The sequence below is a fragment of the Octopus bimaculoides genome, chromosome 1, assembly GCF_046866305.1.
Source record: "Octopus bimaculoides isolate indiv1 chromosome 1, ASM4686630v1, whole genome shotgun sequence".
Lineage (NCBI taxonomy): Eukaryota > Metazoa > Mollusca > Cephalopoda > Octopoda > Octopodidae > Octopus > Octopus bimaculoides.
Genome location: NC_142928.1, coordinates 182,063,981 through 182,087,118, shown reverse-complemented (window position 1 = coordinate 182,087,118; position 23,138 = coordinate 182,063,981). Strand labels below are relative to the sequence as shown.

The 23,138-nt window shown below is 41.2% G+C and overlaps 1 protein-coding gene across 6 annotated transcripts in view; it reads left to right on the top strand.

The window, feature by feature from the left end:
- Window positions 1-23,138, top strand: part of LOC128249403 (uncharacterized) — a 162,529-nt gene that overhangs the window by 43,261 nt on the left and 96,130 nt on the right. For 3 of the 6 annotated variants that reach the window (XR_016244401.1, XR_016244399.1, XM_052972939.1), the window contains exon 2: window positions 18,390-18,550. The exons of 1 other annotated variant lie outside the window; for it this stretch is intronic. Coding sequence is in view for 3 of the 5 variants with exons in the window: in XM_052972939.1 (XP_052828899.1) it covers window positions 18,390-18,550 (161 nt within the window). In the remaining 2 variants the exon portion in view is untranslated. Of the gene's footprint in view, window positions 1-18,389; window positions 18,551-19,550; window positions 20,964-23,138 lie in introns of those variants that run through there. 2 more of the 6 variants (XM_089363340.1, XM_089363341.1) reach the window with 1 other exon arrangement.

Below are 23,138 nucleotides of genomic sequence, written 5' to 3'. Positions count from 1 at the left end.
CAGATTCTAAAGTCAAAGCTGTCAACGTCATCGATACTGTTAAAAGCCCTGTCATCACCAACAACACCAACAACAAAAACAAAACTGTAACCAAGGTTACAAAACCATGCGTAAAAACCGTCACAAATATCTCTGATGTAAGCACCTTTGCTGCTGACGCCATCATCACCACCACCACCAACAACAACGATAACAACAACAACAAAAGTAGCAGCAGCAGCAGCAACAGTTCAACTCAACCTTTACTCTCTTCACAAACAGCAAGCGAAAGAGAGGAAGGAAAAATGAACAGAAGCCACAACACCACAACCACCACCACCAACAACAACAACAACAAAAACTTTGCAGACATGCTAAAACAAAAAAAAGAAACTTTACATTTTACAAACAAAGAACTTATAGAGACCAGGTCCCTTTTTTCTACGTCCGGACAAAATTTAATTTTACATACCCCAAAAGAAGTGAGAGAAGACGTGGAAAAAAGAACCATCATTTACAAAATAATAAGAAAAAGTAAAAAATTAACAAATCCAATTACAAAAACAGAAATTGAGAAATGTGCCAAAAAAATCATGAAAATTAAAGAATATATAAACTGGGGTTTGCAATTTAATACAGTACAATTTCGTTTCAATAATGAAGAAGAGGCGAAATTGTATAGTATGGAAGCCTTACAAAATGATGAACTAATCATGGTCCCATACTACATGGGACAGAGAGTGAGTAGAATAAAAATAAATAATGTCCCTCCGGAAATTGAGTCCAAGTGGATTACTTCGGCGATATGTTTTCATTTGAAAACAATAAATGTGTTAGAAACCACTGTTGTTCATAATAACAGCTGGACCGGAAAAAGCATTGAAATTTTGATCCAGATGGATCAAGATTCACTGGAAAAGTTGCCGAATGTGATTCACTTGGAAAATGGACAAAGCCTCTATGTGGTGGCGGAGGGTAAAAAACCGCTTTGCTACCTCTGCGGAAGCCAAGAACACCTAATTTCAAAGTGCGTTTTGGCACAAAAAAAGAAACAAGAACAGTTACAACCAAAACAAAAAATAAATAAAAAACAACCTTTGCTACCAACACCACCAAACCCACAAGTGATCATCAACAAAGTAAACCAAACGACATCACCATCAACACCAAGAAAAGAAAAAACACCACCACAATCAACTCCAACACCAAAACCAATTAGGGAAACAACACCACCACCAACATCAAAAGATAGACCAACACCAATACCAAGAACAACAACGAAGAAAACAAACATCAACGAAGAAAAAACAAATGCAAAACCTAAATCCCCAACAACACACACACCACACAATACAGGCATAGAACCTGATGCCTTGCCCTTACCCCCCTCTGATCTGTCGGACTTTTCGTCAAACGATGACAGTCCAGTGGAATGGCAGATAGCCACAGGGGGTAAGAGAAAAAGATTAAAAAAGACAAAACCAAGCACAAGCAAAGCAGGGAGGTACACAAACCCTGAAAGCCCCTTACAAAACCAAACTAACACCAACACCAACACCACAAAAACGCATACAATGCTCTCGGCCATAAACACAAAAGACATAAAATTAATGGAGTATATTGCATATCACACAAACATATGTGAAGATGACATGAAAACAAACAATCATCCAAGAACAACACCACCAGAACATATAAAAATATTACATTTGACACCAACACAGCACCACACACTCAAATCCCTCTATCCAAATGCGGTAGGGGGTTTCCAAAAATACCTCTCTAAAAAATTATACAAAGACTTACTCATAGACACTTCTAAGGAGGAACAGTGTAAAACTGTCGAAATGAGTAAGTAACCTTCTCTCTCGACTCTTTACACTTTTCGACTAAATTATGCTTAAAATAGGTTGTGTAAATGTACGTGGCTTGGCGTCAGCTTGGAAGCAAGGATATCTTCTAAATGACATCAGGTCACAGAACATAGAAATAATAGCTATCAGTGAAACCAGACTCAGTAACCCGCGGACCCTCAAGTCCATGTTTGGCGGACAATTCGACATTTATTTTTCTCCCTGTCTGCCAAACATGGGTGGTGGTGGTACCGCGGTGTTTTTTCGAAAGAGTCTGAACCTAAAAGTAAGGCCAATATTCCTAGACCCGGGGGGTAGGCTGGTTGTCGTGGACGTCGATGGTACAAACGGATGTGCTTTCCGTCTGATGGCAGTGTATGCACCGTCCTTAACGGGTCGGGCGGATTTCTTTAGACGTCTAGAGTTTTTCCTGGGAACGTCAAGACCTTTACTATTAGTAGGGGACTGGAACGCTACCTTGGACACGCATCTAGACTATGTGGGAATGGATAGGAGTAGAAGGGGATGTAAGTGCCTTAAAGACCTGCTCAGACGTTTCCATTTGTCTGACAGGTTCCGACTCGACTATCCGAACGTGCCAACGTGGACTTGGACAAACCGCGTCGGATCGTCGAGATCGTATCTAGATAGAGTTCTATGTAGGACAGCGGATAGAGTTAGTGTAGGATGTCCACAATTTAAAATAGTCAGCTACACGGATCACAAATTTGTGACGTGTACGCTCGACTTAGATAAAACACATAGGCAGGGTCCCGGTTACTGGAAACTGAACGCTTCGCTCTTAGCGCGGCAAGTTTACAGGAACCGGATTAACGAATTAATTAAGAGGGCGTTAACAGGAGCCATCGTTAACAACCGATGGTGGTTTGCCCTGAAAATAGCAATTAAATCGGAATCTATTAGGTTTAGTAAAGAACTAGCGATAGATCGAAATAGAATAGAGGGAGACTTAGTCAAGAAACTAGAAGAGGCACTTACAACTGGCAGCGCAACCAACGTTTTGGCAGCGAGGATGGCCCTCGACCAACACCTCAACGCCAAACACGAAGGTTGCGTCGTCAGAGCTAAAATGCGTGCCTTAAGGAACGAAGGGATCGAAGCTGCGCGAGAAGCCCGGGTGGCGGAGGCGCAACGCGGTGACAGAGCCACTATTCGGTCTCTAATTGATGAACAAGGATGCAGTTTACTCGAACCCGAAAGGATGTGTGGGGCCTTTCAACAGCACTTTGCTCGACTGTTTGGTGCGAGCGGTGGGTCGGAACGCAGGATGGACTTCAGTGCCTACCTGACTGGCCTGCCGCGGCTCACGGCGGGAGAAGCAGAGTGTTGTGAGGGTCCCATCACAGCTGCTGAAATAAGGGATGCTATGGCGGGCTGCGCGAGGGATAAGTCGCCTGGATTGGATGGTCTACCCTACGAGCTGTATTGCCAAATGCCAGACTTGTTTGGAGACCTCTTGGCATCAGTCTACTGCAACTGGCAACAAAACGGGAGAATTCCCAGTTTCGTGAGCCGAGGTGCAGTGACATTGCTGAAGAAAGACCCAAACAAGGGGAATTTTATAGATAATTTCAGGCCCATCACTCTGCTCAACGCAGATTTGAAAATTTTGGCCAAAGTAATAGCCGAGAGGTTGGCGCTTGTCATCGATAAACTGGTCGACAAGGCGCAAACATGCGCAGTGCCGGGCAGAAGCATCCATGACAACCTCCACCTCATGCGCTACATCATGGACAGGGTAGTTAAGGATCCTGGCATGGGTGGGGCGTTGATCAATTTAGATCAATCTAAAGCCTTCGATAGGGTCGACCATCGATACCTGGCGGCCGTCCTCAGGGCGGCTGGCTTTGGTCCCGTTTTCCGCGGTTGGATCGCTGCCTTGTATAGCGGCATCCGATCGGTAATTCGGGTGAACGGTCACCTGTCAAAACCTTTCGACATCAAGCGTTCGGTCCGTCAGGGATGTCCCCTGTCGGCGCTTCTGTATGTATTGACGCTCGAACCACTACTGCGGAAGCTGGCGACACTGAGGGGTATCCCACGGGAGCTGGGTTGCGGGACGAGCGTGTCTGCATATGCGGACGATGTCACCGTCATAGTGTCGAGCGAAAAGCACGTCGAGATGCTAAGCGAGACACTTAAAGAATACGAAACGGTGACAGGAGCAAAACTTAACCCGGAAAAGTCGGTGGGTTTGCTACTCGGCACCTGGAGAAGCAAGCCTATACCGTCCAACAGTGACTCCGTAGTGGGACGCTGGACGGACGGACCGGTTAAACTGCTCGGGGTCTGGTTCAATCCGGACCTCCAGATGGATAAGAACTGGGACGAAATCACCAGTAGAGTAATCAAACTCAGCCAAACATGGGCCGAGAGAAAGTTATCTCTAAAAGGTCGGGCGGAGGTGGCTAATGCGTATATCGCATCAGTCATTGATTACCGCCTGACCGTCGTACCTTGTCCCAATGCCACCATCACGAAACTAGAACGCATACTCTTCCGCTTTCTGTGGAAGGGTGGCGTTCCGATGGTGAGGCGATCCATTTGCTGTCAACAACCGTTACATGGAGGACTGGGGATGCCGTGGTTAATGATGCGCAGACATGCGCTGAGACTGCGGCATCTCTGGAACTTCATTGAAGACGGTGAACAGGTGTGGGCGCCGTTTGTGAGGCTCGCCTTCCCGCAGCTCGTCTCACTCACCGAACTGCAAACATGGATCAAAAAGAGACCGAAACTGGGCGATTGGCACCGCGAGTGTCGCCAAGCTCTACAACAGCTCTGCCGTCCAGGATCAAACTTGTGCAACTTACAAACGACCAATGCGTTCTATAGAGGACTAGTGGAGGGGAGGTCCGACGACACTCTCGGGGCAAACCTGGGTGTCGACGAGAAATTCCTAACTCGCCTTTTCAAGACAACGTTCGGGCCGGGGCCTATGGATAATTTCCAGAGATCCCTGGCTTGGCAATGCTATCGGGACGCACTACCAGTTCGAGAGAAGGTCTACAGACACGGTTCGAAAACCACCGGACCGACCTGCCCGAGATGCGGTCAGAGCGACGAAACCGTTCTGCACGCACTCGTGCAGTGTCCAGATATTTCAGAGCTGTGGACCTTCGTCGAACGGCTGCTGTCGCGTGTGGGACGAGCCCGCTTATCGGCCGAGTCTATCGTGAATATTGTTCCGCCACCTTCCTTTAAACGGGAAGGAAAAACGGTTTACGTAACACTGATAGCTATGGCGAAAGAATGTGTGTGGTGGACGCGTTTGAAAGGTTTACAAACAAACACTTTCCTCTCTGGTCAGTCCCTCGTCAACTTTTTCAAGTACCACTTGAAAAGGAGGATGAGGATAGAGAGGAAAGCGTTGTCGAATGAAAGCTTCAATAAAAAATGGGTAAATGTGGCAAAATTGGTGAGTATGAAAGACGACACCATTTTAAGCATTAATTTGTAACAAAAAGAGAAAACGAGAGAAAAGGTACTTACTTTTATGTACATTTTGAACTGCCTGAGGTGACCTTGGTGCTTTTTTGTAGGTTTTTCACTCCAAGGATACACCTAAACTGTAAACAATATTTATTCCCGTTTTTGGGAAGATTTATAATTTTTGTACACCACACACCCCAACGATTACAATCCCTATTGATTTGACTTTTCTTTGTGTGTCCCACCCAGCCCACCTCGAAAATGAAAAACTCTACGCTTGTATTTCGTCCAATTTCTGTGTTCAGCCCTGTGTGGCTATAATAAAAACATATCTATCTATCTATCTATCTATCTATCTATCTATCTATCTATCTATCTATCTATCTATCTATCTGTCTGTCTGTCTGTCTGTCTGTCTGTCTGTCTATCTATCTATCTATCTATCTATCTATCTATCTATCTATCTATCTATCTATCTATCTACTTATATATAACACTTGCACTAATATGACAACCCTTTATTTTGGCAAAAGGGTGACGAATATTTCTATTAACATTTATTTTTCTCATATATATTTATTACGAATAATATTCAGTTATTTTTTTTCCAGTATTACACATAAATTCATTTCTACTTTTCTGTTTTTTTTTTTACTCACATCTTAAACATATTTCCCCATACTCACTTAAACATGCTAATATATGAATATAATATTAACTGATTTTATATATATAATTATTTTGATGAGTGTGTATTTATTTGTAAAATGAGAGATGATGTTAATATAAAAATATATAATACATATACTTACACAAATTCATATAAAAGTTATAAAGCATATATATATATATAAATGTGTGTGTGCTTGTGGGCATGTGTGATGCATTAAAGCATATATATATATATATATATATATATATATATATATATATATATATATATATATATATATATAAAGTATGTATGTATGTATACGTTGATTTGTTAAGAGATATGAAAAAATACCTATAAGAAATTCACTTTAAATAATTCCATTGAATAATTGGTGCAAAACGTTTTGAAAGTTTGGAAGATGAAAAAAGAAAGCTATAATGTTCAGAAGAGAAATTCTTAAAACAAATAAATACAATTAGAAATGTTGAATTAATGATTAAAAAGAAAACAGAAAGCACCATAAAGTTAATGTAATTGAAAATAACTATAACGAATACAAATTACATTGCAAATTTAAGAGTATGTGTGTATATACCAAGTTTTGTATTATATTTTATATACATGTAAGTATGCGATGTATTTATATTGTATAATACACATAACCATTAGCACTTTACGTCGGTAAAGATATGTACGTATAGGACTTCAAGCTGCATGTATATGGCAATTAAGTCGTGTGTATGTATGCATGTAAAAATATTTTAATGGTTCTATTCATGGGCATTCGAAGTTCACATGACCGGGGATTATACCACTTTTCACGGTGTTGTCGAGTGACAAATCTGCTTCCTCAACATGGTGTTTTCTGATGATAAATTTAAAGAATTATCTGACTTTTCTGACTTTTCTGCTGATAAATTTAAAGAATTATCTGAATGCTAGCGTAGCGTTTGATAATTTTCCAGTAGTCTCTGATTCCAGTTGCAAGGGATGGCGAAAAGAATAAGTTATCTTTAAAAAAAGTATCTTCGCTTTACAATGAAAGTAAATGCTAAACACCAATCAGATACATGTACATACATACATACATACATACATACATACATACATACACATTCACACATATACATACATTTATATATGTATGATATCTATCTATCTATCTATCTATCTATCTATCTATCTATCTATCTGACGGACGTGCTGTCACATCGGCTGCAGAGGTAAACCTCTTTTTGACCTTTTATTGCCCACATTTTGTTGGAATTTTTTAATAATTTTGTTGCGAAGCACCTAGGCTTCATTTCTGTGTATTTTCAAAGGCAGGAATTGGCCCCCAGGGGCAGTTTTGGCCCTCGCAAAATACAAAAATTTCGTTCTCGACATTTGAATAATGTCGAGAAACACAATTTTGGAACGCTTGTCTTGTTCTTTTGATGAGCATTTCCCGAGGCTTCAGATGCCAGAAGAGAAAAAAGAACAGAGTAGCGCGTGCTCACACAGTGACAGGAACGCAGTTGCTGTAAACGTCACAAAGACGGCGATTACAGCTACTAACAGCCTTCTCACAACCACGACCAACAACAACAACAACAACAACAACAACAACAACAACAACGACAACAACAAAAACAACAACAGCAAGGACGCAAATTTATACGCCACGGATACTGTTAACAGCCCTGTCACCACCACCAACACCAACAACAAAAACAAAACTGTAACCAAGGTTACAAAACCATGCGTAAAAACCGTCACAAATGTCTCTGACGTAAACACCATTGCTGCTGACGCCATCATCACCACCACCACCACCACCACCACCACCACCAACAACAACAACAACAACAACAACAACAAGGACGCAAATTTATCGGCCGTCAGCACCGACACCACCACCTGTTCAACAAACTCTGCTGCCACTACCGCCACCTTTGAACCCAGCAGTACCAACACCAACATAAACAAAAATGTTCCAAAGAACATGTCCACCAGCACAACAAAAACAAATTTCGCCGATGCTATAAAGGAAAAAAGGAGAATAGTGACATTCACACAACAACAAATTAAAAACACAAAATCCCTTCTTACGAAAGAAGGCGATGATGTTAAAATAAACATTCCAAAAGAAATTATAGAACAAAAAAACAAAAAAATGCATCATTTGTAAACTGATAAACACAAAAACCAGACGTGCAGAAAATTTTAGCACAGAAAAGATCGAGATGTACTTTAAACCAGTATGGGCTCATCAAGAGCATGTCACGTGGGGACGGAAATTTTCCACGGTACAGGTGCGCTTCATAAATGAAAATTTAGCGAAGCAATTTTCGACACTCTCTCTCCGCACAGATAACTTGGTGATGATACCGAGTTATCTTGGACAGAGAGTGACCAAAGTAATTATAAAAGACGTGCCATCAGAAGTGGACACCCAATGGGTAGTATCGGCCGTATGCCTCGAAATGGAGGAGGCAGATCTTTTGGAAATTACGGTCGTAGAGGAAAAGAACTGGGGCGGGGGAATCTGGAAATCCTTCTCCACATCACGGAGGAGGCTTCACGGAAGATTCCTCCAAACATTAGACTGGCGGAGGACCACAAGCTGTATGTGGTGGTAGAGGGCAGGCGACCTCACTGTTACTTATGCAACAACGAGGCACATCTGAAAAAGGACTGCCCACTGGCCGCTGAGCAAAAACAACAAAAACAACAACAACAACAGAAGCAACTACCAAATACCCCCAACAGAAAAACTTTACTACCAACACCACCAGCAACACAAAAACAACAACAGAAATATCAGCAATAACCACAACAGAAAAGACAACAGAAACTGCAAAAACAGAAGAGAAAAAAAAAGAAAATTCCAAGACTGCCTCTCCCTCCCCCATATCGCATACACCACACACAAATAACAAGCAGCCAACACCAACAAAGACAGCAACACAAACACTCACAGAAACACACACAGACGCACAAAATTTGCCGTTACCTCTTTCTGATTCCTCAGAACTCTCATCGGATGAAGAGAGTGGGGAGGAGTGGCAAATAGCTACGAAAGGAAAGAGGAAGCGCAGTAAGAAGAAAACAAAAGAAAATGCAAACACAAACAAAGCAGGGAGATTCACATCTCCCGAAAATACTCCTAACACCAATAGTAATATGCAAAAAACAATGCTAACAGCAATAGACACTACAAACACAGAGTTGATGAAATACATCAACTCTAAAACAAACATCACAAATAACGACATCAAAACAAACAACCACCCACGCACAACACCGCCAAAACACATTAAAATTTATCATGCAACACCAGCATTACACCACAAAATAAAATCCCTCTACCCCAACGCGGAGGATGAGCGGTAGTGGCACGGCGGTTCTTTTTCGCAAGAGTCTGGATCTCCAAGTAAAGACGATATTTACGGACCCGGAGGGTAGACTGGTTGTCCTAGATGTGGACAGCAGCGATGGAGGCGCTTTTCGCTTGCTGGCAGTTAATGTGCCTGCTTTCACAGGTCGGTCGGACTTCTTTCGACGTCTAGAAGTATCCCTGGGAACGTCTCGTCCCTTACTTTTAGTGGGGGATTGGAATGCTACCTTGGACACGCATCTAGACTACGTGGGGAGTGACAAAACTAGAAGGGGATGCAAAGGCCTCAGAGACCTGCTCAGACGCTTCCAGTTGTCTGACAGGTACCGACTCGACCACCCAAATGTGCCAACGTGGACTTGGAGCAACCGCATTGGGTCGTCGAGATCGTATCTGGATAGGATAGTGTGTAGGACAAGAGATAGAGATAGTTTAGGATGTCCACAATTCTACATAGTCAGCTACATGGATCACACACTTGTGACGTGTACGCTAGACTTAGATAAGGCACATAGGCAGGGTCCCGGTTACTGGAAACTAAACGCGTCTTTCCCGTCGAGACAGGTTTTCAGAGACCGGATTAGCACGTTAGTAAAGAGGGCTTTGACGGGAGCCATCGTCAACAACAAATGGTGGCTTACCCTCAAGAGAGCAGTAAGGGCGGAAGCAATAAGGTATAGCAGGGCACTAGCTGTAGAGAGGAACAGAGTAGAGGGGGAGCTAGTGATAAAGTTAGAAGAGGCATTGCGAAGTGGCATCGCATCCGACGTTTTAGCGGCGAGGTTGGCCCTCGACCAACACTTCAATGCTAAACACGAATGGTGTGCTGTCAGGGCAAGGATGCGTGCTCTGAGGAATGAAGGTGTTGGAGCCGCATGAGAGGCCCGGGTGGCGGAGGCGCAGCGGGGTAACAGAGCCACCATCCGGTCTCTGGTAGACGAACAGGGGCGTGAATTGCTCGAGCCGAGCAAGATGTGCTAGGCGTTTCAGCGGCATTTTGCCCGACTATTTGGGAGAAGTGCCGAGCGAGAAGGCAGGGTGGACTTTAGTGCCTACCTGCACAGCTTGCCACGACTCGCGGCAAGAGAGGCGGAGTGCTGCGAAAGGGTCATCACGGCGGAGAAGGTGAGGGACGCGATGGCGGGTTGCTCGACGGACAAATCTCCGGGTTTGGATGCTCTGCCCTACGAGCTTTACAACTGTATGCCAGACTTGTTTGGAGACGTCTTGGCGGCCGTGTACTGCAACTGGCAGCAGAACGGGAGCATTCCCGGTTTTGTGAGCCGAGGAGCGGTAACGCTGCTGAAGAAAGATCCAAACAAGGGGGACGCCATAGATAACTTTAGGCCCATCACTCTGCTCAATGCAGACGTGAAAATTTTGGCCAAGGTGTTAGCCAAGCGGTTGGCGCTTGTCATCGAGAAACTGGTCGGCAAGGCGCAAACGTGCGCCGTGCCGGGCCGAAGCATCCATGACAACCTCCATCTGATGCGCTACATCATAGAGCGGGTAGTTAAGGAACCTGGCATGGGTGGGGCCCTGATCAATTTGGATCAATCCAAAGCTTTCGATAGGGTAGACCATCAATACTTAGAAGCTGTCCTCACAGCGGTCGGCTTCGGACCCGTTTTCCGCGGCTGGATGGCTGCTTTGTACAAAGGCATCCGTTCGGTAGTTTGCGTCAATGGGCACCTATCAAGACCTTTCCACATTGCACGTTCGGTCCGCCAGGGATGCCCCCTCTCGTCGCTTCTGTACGTATTAACTCTCGAGCCACTACTGCGGAAGCTGGCGACGCTGAGGGGCATCCCGCGAGAGTTGGGATGCGGGACGAGGGTGTCGGCATACGCGGACGACGTCACCGTCATAGCGTCTAGCCACGAGCACATCGAGCTTGTCGGCGAGACGCTGAAAGACTACGAAACGGTGACGGGAGCGAAAATCAACCGGGATAAGTCGGTGGGTTTGCTGCTCGGCACCTGGAGAAGCAAGCCCATACCGTCCGGCAGCGCCTCAGTAGTGGGACGCTGGACGGACGGTCCGGTTAAGTTACTCGGAGTCTGGTTCGGTCCGGACCTGCAAACGGAGAAGAACTGGGACGAGATAACGAGTAGGGTGGCCACTCTCTGCCGGCAATGGTTCGAGAGGAAGCTGTCCCTAAAAGGTCGGGCGGAGGTGGCGTACGCGTACATCGCGTCCGTCATCGAATACCGCCTGACCGTCGTGCCTTGTCCCGATCGCGCCATCACCGAAATGGAGCGCATCCTCTTCAGCTTTTTGTGGAAAGGAAGCGTTCCGATGGTGAGGCGATCCGTTTGTTGCCAACACCCGCTGAAAGGAGGGCTGGGCATGCCGTGATTGATGATGCGCAGACATGCGCTGAGACTTAGACATCTCCGGCTCTACGTAGACGACGGTGAGCAGGTGTGGTCGCCGTTTGTGCGACGCGCTTTCCCGCAGCTCGTCTCCATGACCGAGCTGCAGTCGTGGATCAAAAAGAGGCCGAGGAATGGCGAATGGCACCGTGAGTGTCGCGTTGCTCTGCAACAACTTTGCCGTCCCGGGTCGACCTTGAGCGGCTGCATCACAACGAAGTCATTCTATAGGGGATTAGTGGAGGGCAGGTACGACGACGATCTCGGGGCGAACCTGGGCGTCGACGAGGAATACCTGACCCGCCTGTTCAGGACGACTTTCGGGCCGGGACCTATGGACAACTTCCAGAGATCCTTGGCCTGGCAGTGCTACCGAGAAGCGCTACCCGTTCGGGATAAGCTCTATAGACACGGCTCGCGAAATGCGGGGCCGACCTGCCCGAGATGCGATCAGAGCGACGAAACCGTTCTGCACGCACTCGTGCAGTGTCCAACCATTTCGGAGCTGTGGGCTTATGTCGAACGACTGCTGTCACGTGTGGGACGAGTCGGTTTATCAACCGAGTCTATCGTCAATATCGTCACGCCTCCTTCCTTTAAACGGGAAGGAAGAGCTGTATTTATCGTACTTGTGGCTATGGTGAAAGAATGCATCTGGTGGACGCGTCTGAAAGGATTAGAGACAAATACTTTCCTCTCTGGTCAATCTCTCATCAACTTTTTCAAGTATCACTTGAAAAGGAAGGTGAGAGTAGAGAGGCAAGTGTTGTCTAGCAATTGTTTCGAAAAAAGATGGATACATGTAGCAAGAACGGCACGTATAAATGACGAAGCCACCGTGACCATGATTCTATAAAACGTTTAAAATTTTGTAAACAGAGAGTTACTTACGTTTCTTGCATAAATAAAAGAAATTTTATTTAACAAATTGTGACACTAAGGACCGAGGTTACCGTGGTCTTTTCCGGAGGTTTTTCTTTCCACGGATAACCTCCCCATTTATTGGGAAATTTTTGTAATATTTTCATTTTTTTTTTCTGTACATACCCCAAACGTTTTCTCGATGCCTTTTCATCGTCATCCCCATTTTATTTTTTTACTTTATTTTCGTCCCCATCGAAAAGAAAAACTCTACATTTGTATTTTGTCCCCTCTATGTTGAGCCCTGTGTGGCTAATAAAGAAACATATCTATCTATCTATCTATCTATCTATCTATCTTTGATAAACAAAAGACAAGAAAAATACCACAAGAGGGATAAGTTTTCACAAACGCGTTATTAGTTTCACACTTGAAAAGAAAAGGGAGAAAGGTCTTTGACATTTCGGACATTAAGTGCTCATCAGAAAAAGAGGAGGAAGAAAACTAAAGGGTGGAGGAAAGGAGGGAAGCGAAACAGGTTAAAAAGTTAGAGAGAAGGAGAACCAAATGGCTTAAGATATATATATATATGTATATATAACAATGATATGAGAAATATTGTTGCTCAGAAGAACCAAAATGGCAGGCAAGATTATGTAAGTGCTACGGAATGACCGTAGTTAGACTCTTGGTTCGCTAACAATACGAGTGAGGAATATAACGCGGGTCTTGTGTGAGCATGTATATGTTAAATAAAATGAGATAACAAAACCAAGGCAGTGTGAAATTTTTAGGACATTTATAAAGAGAAAGGTAGTTTAACAGCTGTTTCTGGGATATTAGGGATATCCCTTCATCGGAGCCTTTTTCCCCTCTATCGTTTCTGATGAAGTGTTATCCCTAATATCCCAGAAACAGCTATATGACTACCTTTCTCTTTATAAATGTTCGAAAAATTTCACACTGCTTTGGCTTTGTTGTCACATTTTATTTAACACACACACACACACACACACACACACACACACACACACACACACACACACACACACACACACACATGTATATGACGGGTTTCTTTCAGTTTCTGTCTACCAAATCCATTCAGAAGGCTTTATTCGGCCCGAGGCTATAGCAGAAAACACTTGCCCAAGGTACCACGCAGTGGGGCTGAACCTAGTCCCATGTGGTTCGCAAGCAAGCTACTTACTACAGAGCCACTCCATATATGCATGTGTGTATATATATATATATATATATATATATATATATATATATATATAGTACATGAAGATTATTGAAAAAGTGAGAGATGATTGTGAAATGCAAATAAAAAAGTAATATAAAGATAAAGTTATTTAATAAAATACAAATAGAAGTATAGACAAAAGATATATGTACATATCACATATATGTATCTGCTTGTCTTTCTGTCTGTCTCTCTGCCTGTCAGTGAATGTATGTATATATGTATGTATGTATGTATGTATGTATGTATGTATGTATGTATGTATGTATCTATCTATCTATCTAATCTATCTATTTAGCTCTTTATCAAATTATGTATCTGTCTGTCTGTCTGTCTGTTTTGTCGTGTTTAAATTCTTACCGGTATGAACCTAAACAATAACAAAATCAATAATTAATTTCATTCACTGCATATAACCCACTTTGGCAATGTTTATCAACCTACATTTAACAAACTCGCGAAACCTATCTAACTGGAGCAATGATTTCATCATCCATTTCTCCTCTCCACCACCATCCAATAAGCATTCACGTTCTTTTTCTTGACCTTCTCTCCTTTCTTTCTACTAATGTTTTCCACATATTCATCATTCATATTCATCAGGTTACAGTATTAATTATGGTATATATATATTTATCTAACACTAAAACACTATTATACCATACCGAATTTGTAACCACATCGCTCAATCAGCATGGTGAGACAATCCATATATGTCTGTCAACAACATTAACCTTCTATACCATCGTTTTATGCAATTTTTATCAAAAAGTATGTAAATCCGCTCGAGGTCTGCGAAGACAATCTAAACATGCATAAAACACACTACGAAATAACAGATGTAGAACAAAGACACGATTGCGATATATGTAGAAAGCTTTTTTAAGAGAGTTTCCGGACTCAAAAGTCACACCTGTTCTCACTCGAGGAGGTAGCAATATATTTGTGGTCAACCTTTGTTTAAGAGCAGACTAACCTCATGTACACACACACACACACACACACACACACGTTTATATATGAGTATATATATATATTTATCTATCTATCTATCTATCTATCTATCTATCTATCTATCTATCTATCTATCTATCTATCTATCTATCTATCTATATATATTACATATTTTATACACACACACACACACACACACACACACACACACACACATAAACAGACACACACAGACAAGGGACACACACACACACACACACACGCACACACACGCACACACATATATATTCTGTGATCTTTAAATTGTTTCAGCTTCAAAGTTGCGGACATGCTGGGGTACCACCGTTGATTGTGCTACACCATTGCCTGAAACCTCCTCTGATATATGACATTTGGTGACTGGGAAAGTTTGATGCCGCTGCCTTCATCTGTGTTTCCTGCCGTTAGGTAGGTTCATCTGGAAAACTTGACTGGAGGAGATCAAGTTTTGTTTTGAAGACACCTACATCCACAGCATGCAGGTCACTCAGGCACATTTTGAAAAGGTACTGAAGAGATGTGGGCCCTTGAAACCCAAACTGTTGCAGTATCTAGTCGTGTATCTTGATGGAGATGCATGGATCTTTGGCACTATGCAGTGGCGCCCCGTTCTGTTGCTTGTGTAACTTTCAATGCCAAAGTTTGGTACAAGACCTTTCAAAACTTTCCAGATGTATATCACTGCATATCTTTCCCCGCTTCGTTCTAGGGAGAAGAGTTTTAATTGTTTCGGTCTTTCCCAGAAGCTGATACGTTGCATTGAGACGATTGCACTCAGCAACACCTTTGAAATCAGATGAAGTGGTACTTCTATCCGTATACCTTGGGAGACGAGCTTCCAGGGTTAGGGTGGGAGATATACCCCAGAAGGGAATGCAGCCTGACTGGTGGCTGCGATACTGCAAGGCATGTAGGAGAAGGTGGCGGTCCTCCATACCACCAGAACATCCCACAGGAACTGGCAAGGGCAGAATCTGAACATGGTAGTACAGGTTGTCCTTGAAGATATTGAAAGTATGGTGGAGACCATTACGGTTGCAGACGTGACACTGCACGTCACAATGGAAGGGAGGATTCCGCGGTGCTATAAATGTGGCCTGAAAAGCCACATTAGAGCGGATTGTCCTCCACCACCTATGAAGGTTAAGGAAAGGCAAGAGAGTGAGAAAGTGTTTGGTGCTTCACTGCCCGTGGATGCTGAGGAAAAGCAAGAGAAAGAAAAGCACAGACAAAGACCAGTACCAGTGTTGAAGAAGGAGGTGGACAATGAATGGGAAAATTAATAAACACGCGTACTGATATATATACATGTATATGTATACATATACATACATATATGCATGCATACACGTACACACACTCACACACACATATAGTCCTTTTACAAGAGTATTGTTAACAGTTACGTCGAAGTCTGAACCTGTTCAGCATTCACCGGACTGTGGTGCATTTGTGTTCATCTTGGCTTTATGTAGTATCTCGTAAGCTTATTTCTTCGGGTGTAACTCTTTTGAATGGTAACCAGATTATGGAGTAATTTCTAATGGAAAGGTATTATGGAATGCTTTTAGATTGGAATTGTGTTCTTCTTTTCAGTTCAGTCACGCATGTAAAATTTTGTAATTAATTGTGTCTATTTAGGTATGTCAGTTTCAAGTTCTGAGGTTCTTTTTCGGAGGATTACAAAACAATGAAGAAAGGTGAAAATGTTAGTTGGTCAACAGATGTGTAACTAGTTTTGTTGTTATCTGTCATCTTTTCTTTCACCTTTTACATGTTTCAGTCATTAGACTGCGGCCACACTGGAGCACCGCCTTGAAGAAGTTTCAGTTGAACGAGTCTATCCTAATAGTTAATTTTTAAAAGCCAGTAATTATTTGAACGACCTCTTTGCCGAACTGCTCGATTACGTAAACACACCAACATCAATAGTGAAGCGGTGGTGGGGAAACACAGACTCAAAGACACAAGCACACACACACACACACACACACACACACACACACACACACACACACACACACACACACACACACACACACACACAGGAGAGGCTTATTTCAGTTTCCGTTTACAAAATCCACTTACATCGCTTTGGTTGGTCCGAGGGTATACAAGAAGACACTTGCTGAAGGTGCCACGCAGTGGGACTGAACCCGGAACCATATGGCTGGGAAGCCAACTTCTTACCACACAGTGACGTTTGTGCCTTCCTTTCCTTTCTCTATCTCTCTCTCACGCATATACACATACATATATACATATATATATACATATGCACACACACACACACACACACACATTTATATATCCTTACATACAAACGTACATATGCATATATATTTGTATATAAGCATGTATCCAACTTTAATGTAATTTGTAATATCTTAATTAACTAGTAATTAAATTCTCGGTAGCCCAGTTAGGATTTGTTAGAGGATACAAATACCAAGGTGGCAACTAATGAAGTTTAATTAACCATTTGGAAGTCTTAATTACTCCGTTTATTTAAAGACTAGTTAGTTATGAATAATTCATAATTTATTCATACGTAGCTAACACACAATTTATTGAAAATCTACTGATAATATTTTACATTAGTATGTCTATATTGATTTCAAGTAGAGTACCGGTTTCAAATTTTTGCCACAAGATCAGCAATTTCGGGTAAGGTTATAAGTCGATTACATTGACCCCAGTGTTCAACTGGTACTTATTTTATCTACCCCGGAAGGATGATTGGTAAAGTCGGTGGAATTTGAAATCAGAACGTAAAGACAGACGAAAGTCACTAAGGATTCTGACTGGTATGCTTACGATTCTGCCAACTCACCACCTTAATATCAGAATATTAGTTGTGGTTAAAAGGCGGCGAGTTGGCAGATTCGTTAGCACGCCGAGGGAAAATGCTTAGCAGAGTTCCGTCCGTCTTTACGTTCTGTGTGCAAATTCTGCCGAGGTCGATTTCGCCTTTTATCTTTTCGGGTTCGATAAAATAAGTACCATTCGAGCACTGGATCGATGTAATAGAGTTACTCTGTCCCTACCATATTACTGACCTTGTACCAAAATTTGAAACCAATATTAGTTGTGATTGAAAGTTGCGATGGGGCTTTATAGCTTTATCGCTCTTTACATACATTCACATCCCACTGAACATGATCTTTCAGCTTCTCTCATAGGGATGAATAAATTTAGCATCAGATATTGTGTAGCTGCAGATCATTATAGATCAAACTGACTCATGATCAAAAGCATTCCATCCATTGTCATTTATTGTTTTATTCTACCTGGCTGTGGAATCGTTTGCACGCCGGATAAAATGCTTAGTGTAATTTCGTCTGAGTTCAAATTTCGCGGAGGTCGACTTCGCTTTTCATCCTTTCGAAGTCAATAAAATAAGTTCCAGTTGAATATTGGGGTCGACGTAAATTTTCCGGTCCAGAGGATTCTAGAGGCACAGTGTACCTAAGACTATTTTGCTTTGTTTTCCGCCCATTTTGAAAATTATGACGGCCTAGTGTGAACTAGAGTGAACTACATGTTTTGTCATTGTTTCATTAATATTCCTTTATTCTTTTACTTGTTTCAGTCATTTGACTGCGGCCATTCTGGAGCAACAGAGAAGTAGTTCCTATTTTCGCAACCTATTTTGCGAAAATATAGTACAAGAAAGCAAAAGAAATGAACTTCTGCTAATTTTGTCTTGGATATTCCAATGGGCTGCTCTTAATATTCGATACTTGTCCATAGGTAAATATTCCTCGGATATTACTTGCTGTAAATGTTGTGCTGTGGCTTTTATGTCGATGATTTATATACGAACATTTCGATTGTGCTTTCGCAATCGTTTTAGAATTTATGCCTCGGTTATAAGTTGGAAATTGCTATTTTAGGGATAGGAATTGGCTCGAGGCACCGCATTCCTTGAGGCACAGGGAAGTGTTATTGTCTTTAAACAAAGCCACTCGCACAAATGAAGAAAAACAAACACCTTCCTCCACATACATATACACATACATATATATATATATATATATATATATATATATATATATATATATATATGTGTGTGTGTGTGTGTGTGTGTGTGTGTGTGTGTGTGTGTATACATGTGTGTTTCAACTTGGGGTGTTAACATATATATACATACATACATACATACATACATACATACATAAAAGCACCGTCAGACGAAGCTGACCATATTGAGACTGATGGGTCAAAAGAATATTGTTGGAAATTAAAAATTAAAACAGCCACCAAGTTAAAATACAACCGGTCAGATATTGTTGTGTGGAATCACAAAGAAAAAAAAGTTCTAACTGCCCTCTGGACACCAATGTCGTTAGAAAAATACAAGAGAAAGAAGACATCTATGGACCATTGACAAGGAGTTTGCAAATCCAGTACCCAAGATACACCTTCAGTTTCATACCTATTATTATTGGAGCAACAGTATACGTACCAACCAGTCTGGAGCAAAGTATAGCTGAACTTGGTATCTTGAAGAGAGAACGCAAATCCTTAATTCATACGCTTCAATGATCACAATATCTGGAACTACAGGGTGTCCACAAAGTCTGGGTTCATGAGGATTAGCACATACTTTAAGAAATCATTATTTCTTATATTTAATTGTTTATGCTATGATTTTATTTACTCCATGTACCCACATAGGGATTAACACATACTTTAAGAAATTATTATTTCTCATATTTAATTGTTTATGTTATGATTTTATTTACTCCAGGTACCCAGACTTTGTGGACACCCTGTATAAAACTCTGCAATACCATCTTAAGATCGAAAGGATGATGGTTAAAAAAAGATGCTTCCCTCATAACCTTGCTACCAAGTAGGTAGCCGGTCAAAATTAAAAAATAGAGAAAGAGAGCATTTATTCATACATACATACATACATACATACATACATACATAAATGATATTGTTCTATGGGACAGGGAACAAATGTCATACACTGTTGTAGAGGTCAGCTGGCCAGCAGATGTGAATCTACAATCATAAGTCTAAGAAGAGAACATTTATGGCGAATTAATGTAGAACTCACGACTCTCATACCCTGACTATGAATTATCATCTGTACCTTTCATCATAGGTGTATTAGGCTATGTACCAGCACATTTTCACAAAAATCTAGAAATACCCGGTTTCACGGCGTAAGGGCAAAAGAAATTGATGAAAATTCTCCAAATCCACTCTATTAGGGGCACTAATGATTTTTAAGACATTGTAAAAATCCTCCATATGAAATTCTTATATGAATAGATGCACACACTTGGGTGTATGCATCGACAGTTCATCCAACATACCAACTCAACCACATATTTAGAAACACCGGGAACTCTCTTAGCTCAAAAAGTTTTGTTGCTTGGTTACTGACTGGCTTTAACTATCTTAAGAACTTAAATAATGCTCAAAGAAAAAACATACAAACAGAATCAGAATTCTGGATTGGTGAAGTATTCCGAAATATCTCTATACATCTGTAGGAGAAACATGAACTCATGACATCGTGATAGGGATCTGCAAGAATAGTGGGTATTCATATATAGGGATTTATGCATAAATGACAGAAAAGAATACGTAAGTAATTCGAAATATTTCCCCCGTTTTGTAGAGACAACAGGGATTTGAAGATCAGAGTTAAGGGCAACTACAATTTTTTGTGTCTAGACATTAAATGGCTAAATTGAATATACACTGGAATAAAAGAACTAACATCTTTTTACAGAATGGTGTTTATGATAACATTAAATCTGTTAAATAACTGCCAAATGCGTTAGCAACAAAACTTCGAGTATAGATTATTTCCCGCGTGAGACTAATATCTTTTCAATGCTAGCAGACGATTCACTGACAGGTGGCCAGTCAATCAATCAGGCATTTATATCCATATATAATTGTTCAAAAATAAACAATACAGAAGTACATACACACATTTATATACGATGTTATAAGCATAAACAACGATATACAAACAACACGTACATTCTTACATTTCTACACATACATATTCACGTTCTGTTACATAGTTAGAAATAAATAAACATCGTACTTTCCAATATAAAAGTTTCTAGTGAGTTCAGCAGACAATAATTGCATATTCCTAATGTCTATATTCTGTCCACGTCTTAGAAATAAAATATTTATTTCTTTGTTTTTTTTTTTCTTTCACAAAACATAAATGAACTGCATAAATGAACAGAAGTTTCCCCAGAAAAGCACACACATAAAACAACAAAAAATAAAAGAAATCAAACGGAAACAAAAGAATAACGAAAGAAACCCTCAAAATGATAAACTACTCATTTAAACGACAGAAACAGTTTCAGTGAATAAAACTTTATTATAATAGCTCGTATGAAGAAAAGAGACATACTCAAAAAGCTTTTCAAGCAATCAAAGCTGTGAAATAGAAATAACTAAGTGATGTAAATGTGGTAAGGTTTGCTTTGAATTCTATCAGGTTAATGGCCGAAGGGAAACGATAGGGAAAGAGGAAATATCAGACTGATGCTGTTCTGAGAAAAATATGTTGGTTACAAGTTTAATATGAGATCAAATAAAATGAAATGCAGTGGATCAGACGTATGAAAGAAAGGGGAATACATTGAATGGTGATAATGTAAGGATGGTATACACTTAGCTGGAAAAGAAAAGACTGCTGTAACTGTAGAGCGAGCTGGTGCGTGAGGACTTGTTTATCAGCTGGACGACCTGTTGTTTGAATGAAACCTAGAATTTGAATATGTGTGAGAAATACCTTATGTGTGTATCTTGTAGAGAATCAAAATGATACTGCTCAAGATTGAGAAAACTTGTTAGTTCCGCAATAAGAAATTTTAGAAAGTAGCCTTGTTCTGGGTTTTAATTGGCTGTTGTTTAATAAGTAGTTAGAATGAGGGGCTGTAGGTAATTGAAATAAGTAGTATTTTGAAACAAACTAAGTGAATGAAAGGGAACGGGCGAATTGGCGAAGGCAATGAATGGGCTGAGTCTGCTCTAAACGCAAATTCTGTTTGTGTTAACTTTGTCTTTCATCCTTTTGGGTTCGATAAATAAAGTGGAGCTAATCACAGGCAGATGTTTGGCTAAATTGTTAGAACAATGACAGGGACTTATACGTAAATATATACATACATATGGACCAACAACCGGATTACTAGTTCTCACTTTGAAGGGTATGCCTTTGCAATTCAGGAACAGGAAATATCAACCAGATACTTGATGCACAAAGGGGACAGAGATGCAGGAAAAGCAGTAAAATGTGATAAGCAATGCTGACTTTGTGGAGCTAACATCGAAGATATCACACTCATCATAAACAGTTGTCCGAAAATGTCATCACAGTATTATCTACCGATGGGACATGATGTTGTAGCTAGGACACTATATAATGAAATCCATCGGAAGGATAACCTCGAGGACAAAGAAATAAGAACCCACAGTATGGTAGAAGCCATAGCCACTCATAATAAAAAAGAGTATTGGTGGAATGTCCCAGTGAAAACCTCAATAAAATGCAAACACAATAGACCTGATTTAATGATTTGGGATTGAGAAAAGAAACTGTGTACAGTCGTGGAAATCAGATGCTCAGTAGATGTTAACAAAGCTGAAGATCAGTGAAAAAGAGAACACCTACGCTGAACTACTGAGAAATCTGCAGTTACTCTATCCAGATTACAAGTTCAGGTTTATACCTGTAATTATTGGGGCCCTGGGATATGTAACAAACTACCTAAACACCAATTTTGAGAAATTAGGTTTCTCAAAACCAGAAAGGAGAAAACTGATTCAAAAACTGCAGATCTGCAACTGTTAGAGTTGGCAGTAAGTAGGCAGATTATGTAAAGGAGAAAAGAGTTAAATGAGACAAATTCGGAACATAAATTTTCAGCTAGACCAATTCTAAACTACTGATGCATTCATGCTTAACTAGTCGAATTGACTGACATCAGAGAAAAATCAAATCGGAGTCGTGATGTTCATGCTGTTTCGAATATATCTTAATGATTTATATCGTTTATTTTTTACTTGTTTCAATTATTAAATTGCGGCCATGCTGGGGCATCGCGTTGAAGACTTTTTTAGTCGCATGACTCGACTCCGGTACTTAATTTTTTAAAGCCTGGTACTTATTCTATCAACCTCTCTTGCCGAGTTAAGTTATGGGGACGTAAACATACCAGCACCGGTTGCCAAGTGGTGGTTGCAGGACAAACACAGACATAAAGACACACCCACCGAAATACCCAACACACGCACACACACACACACACACGCATACACACACACACACCCTTAAATAAATAAG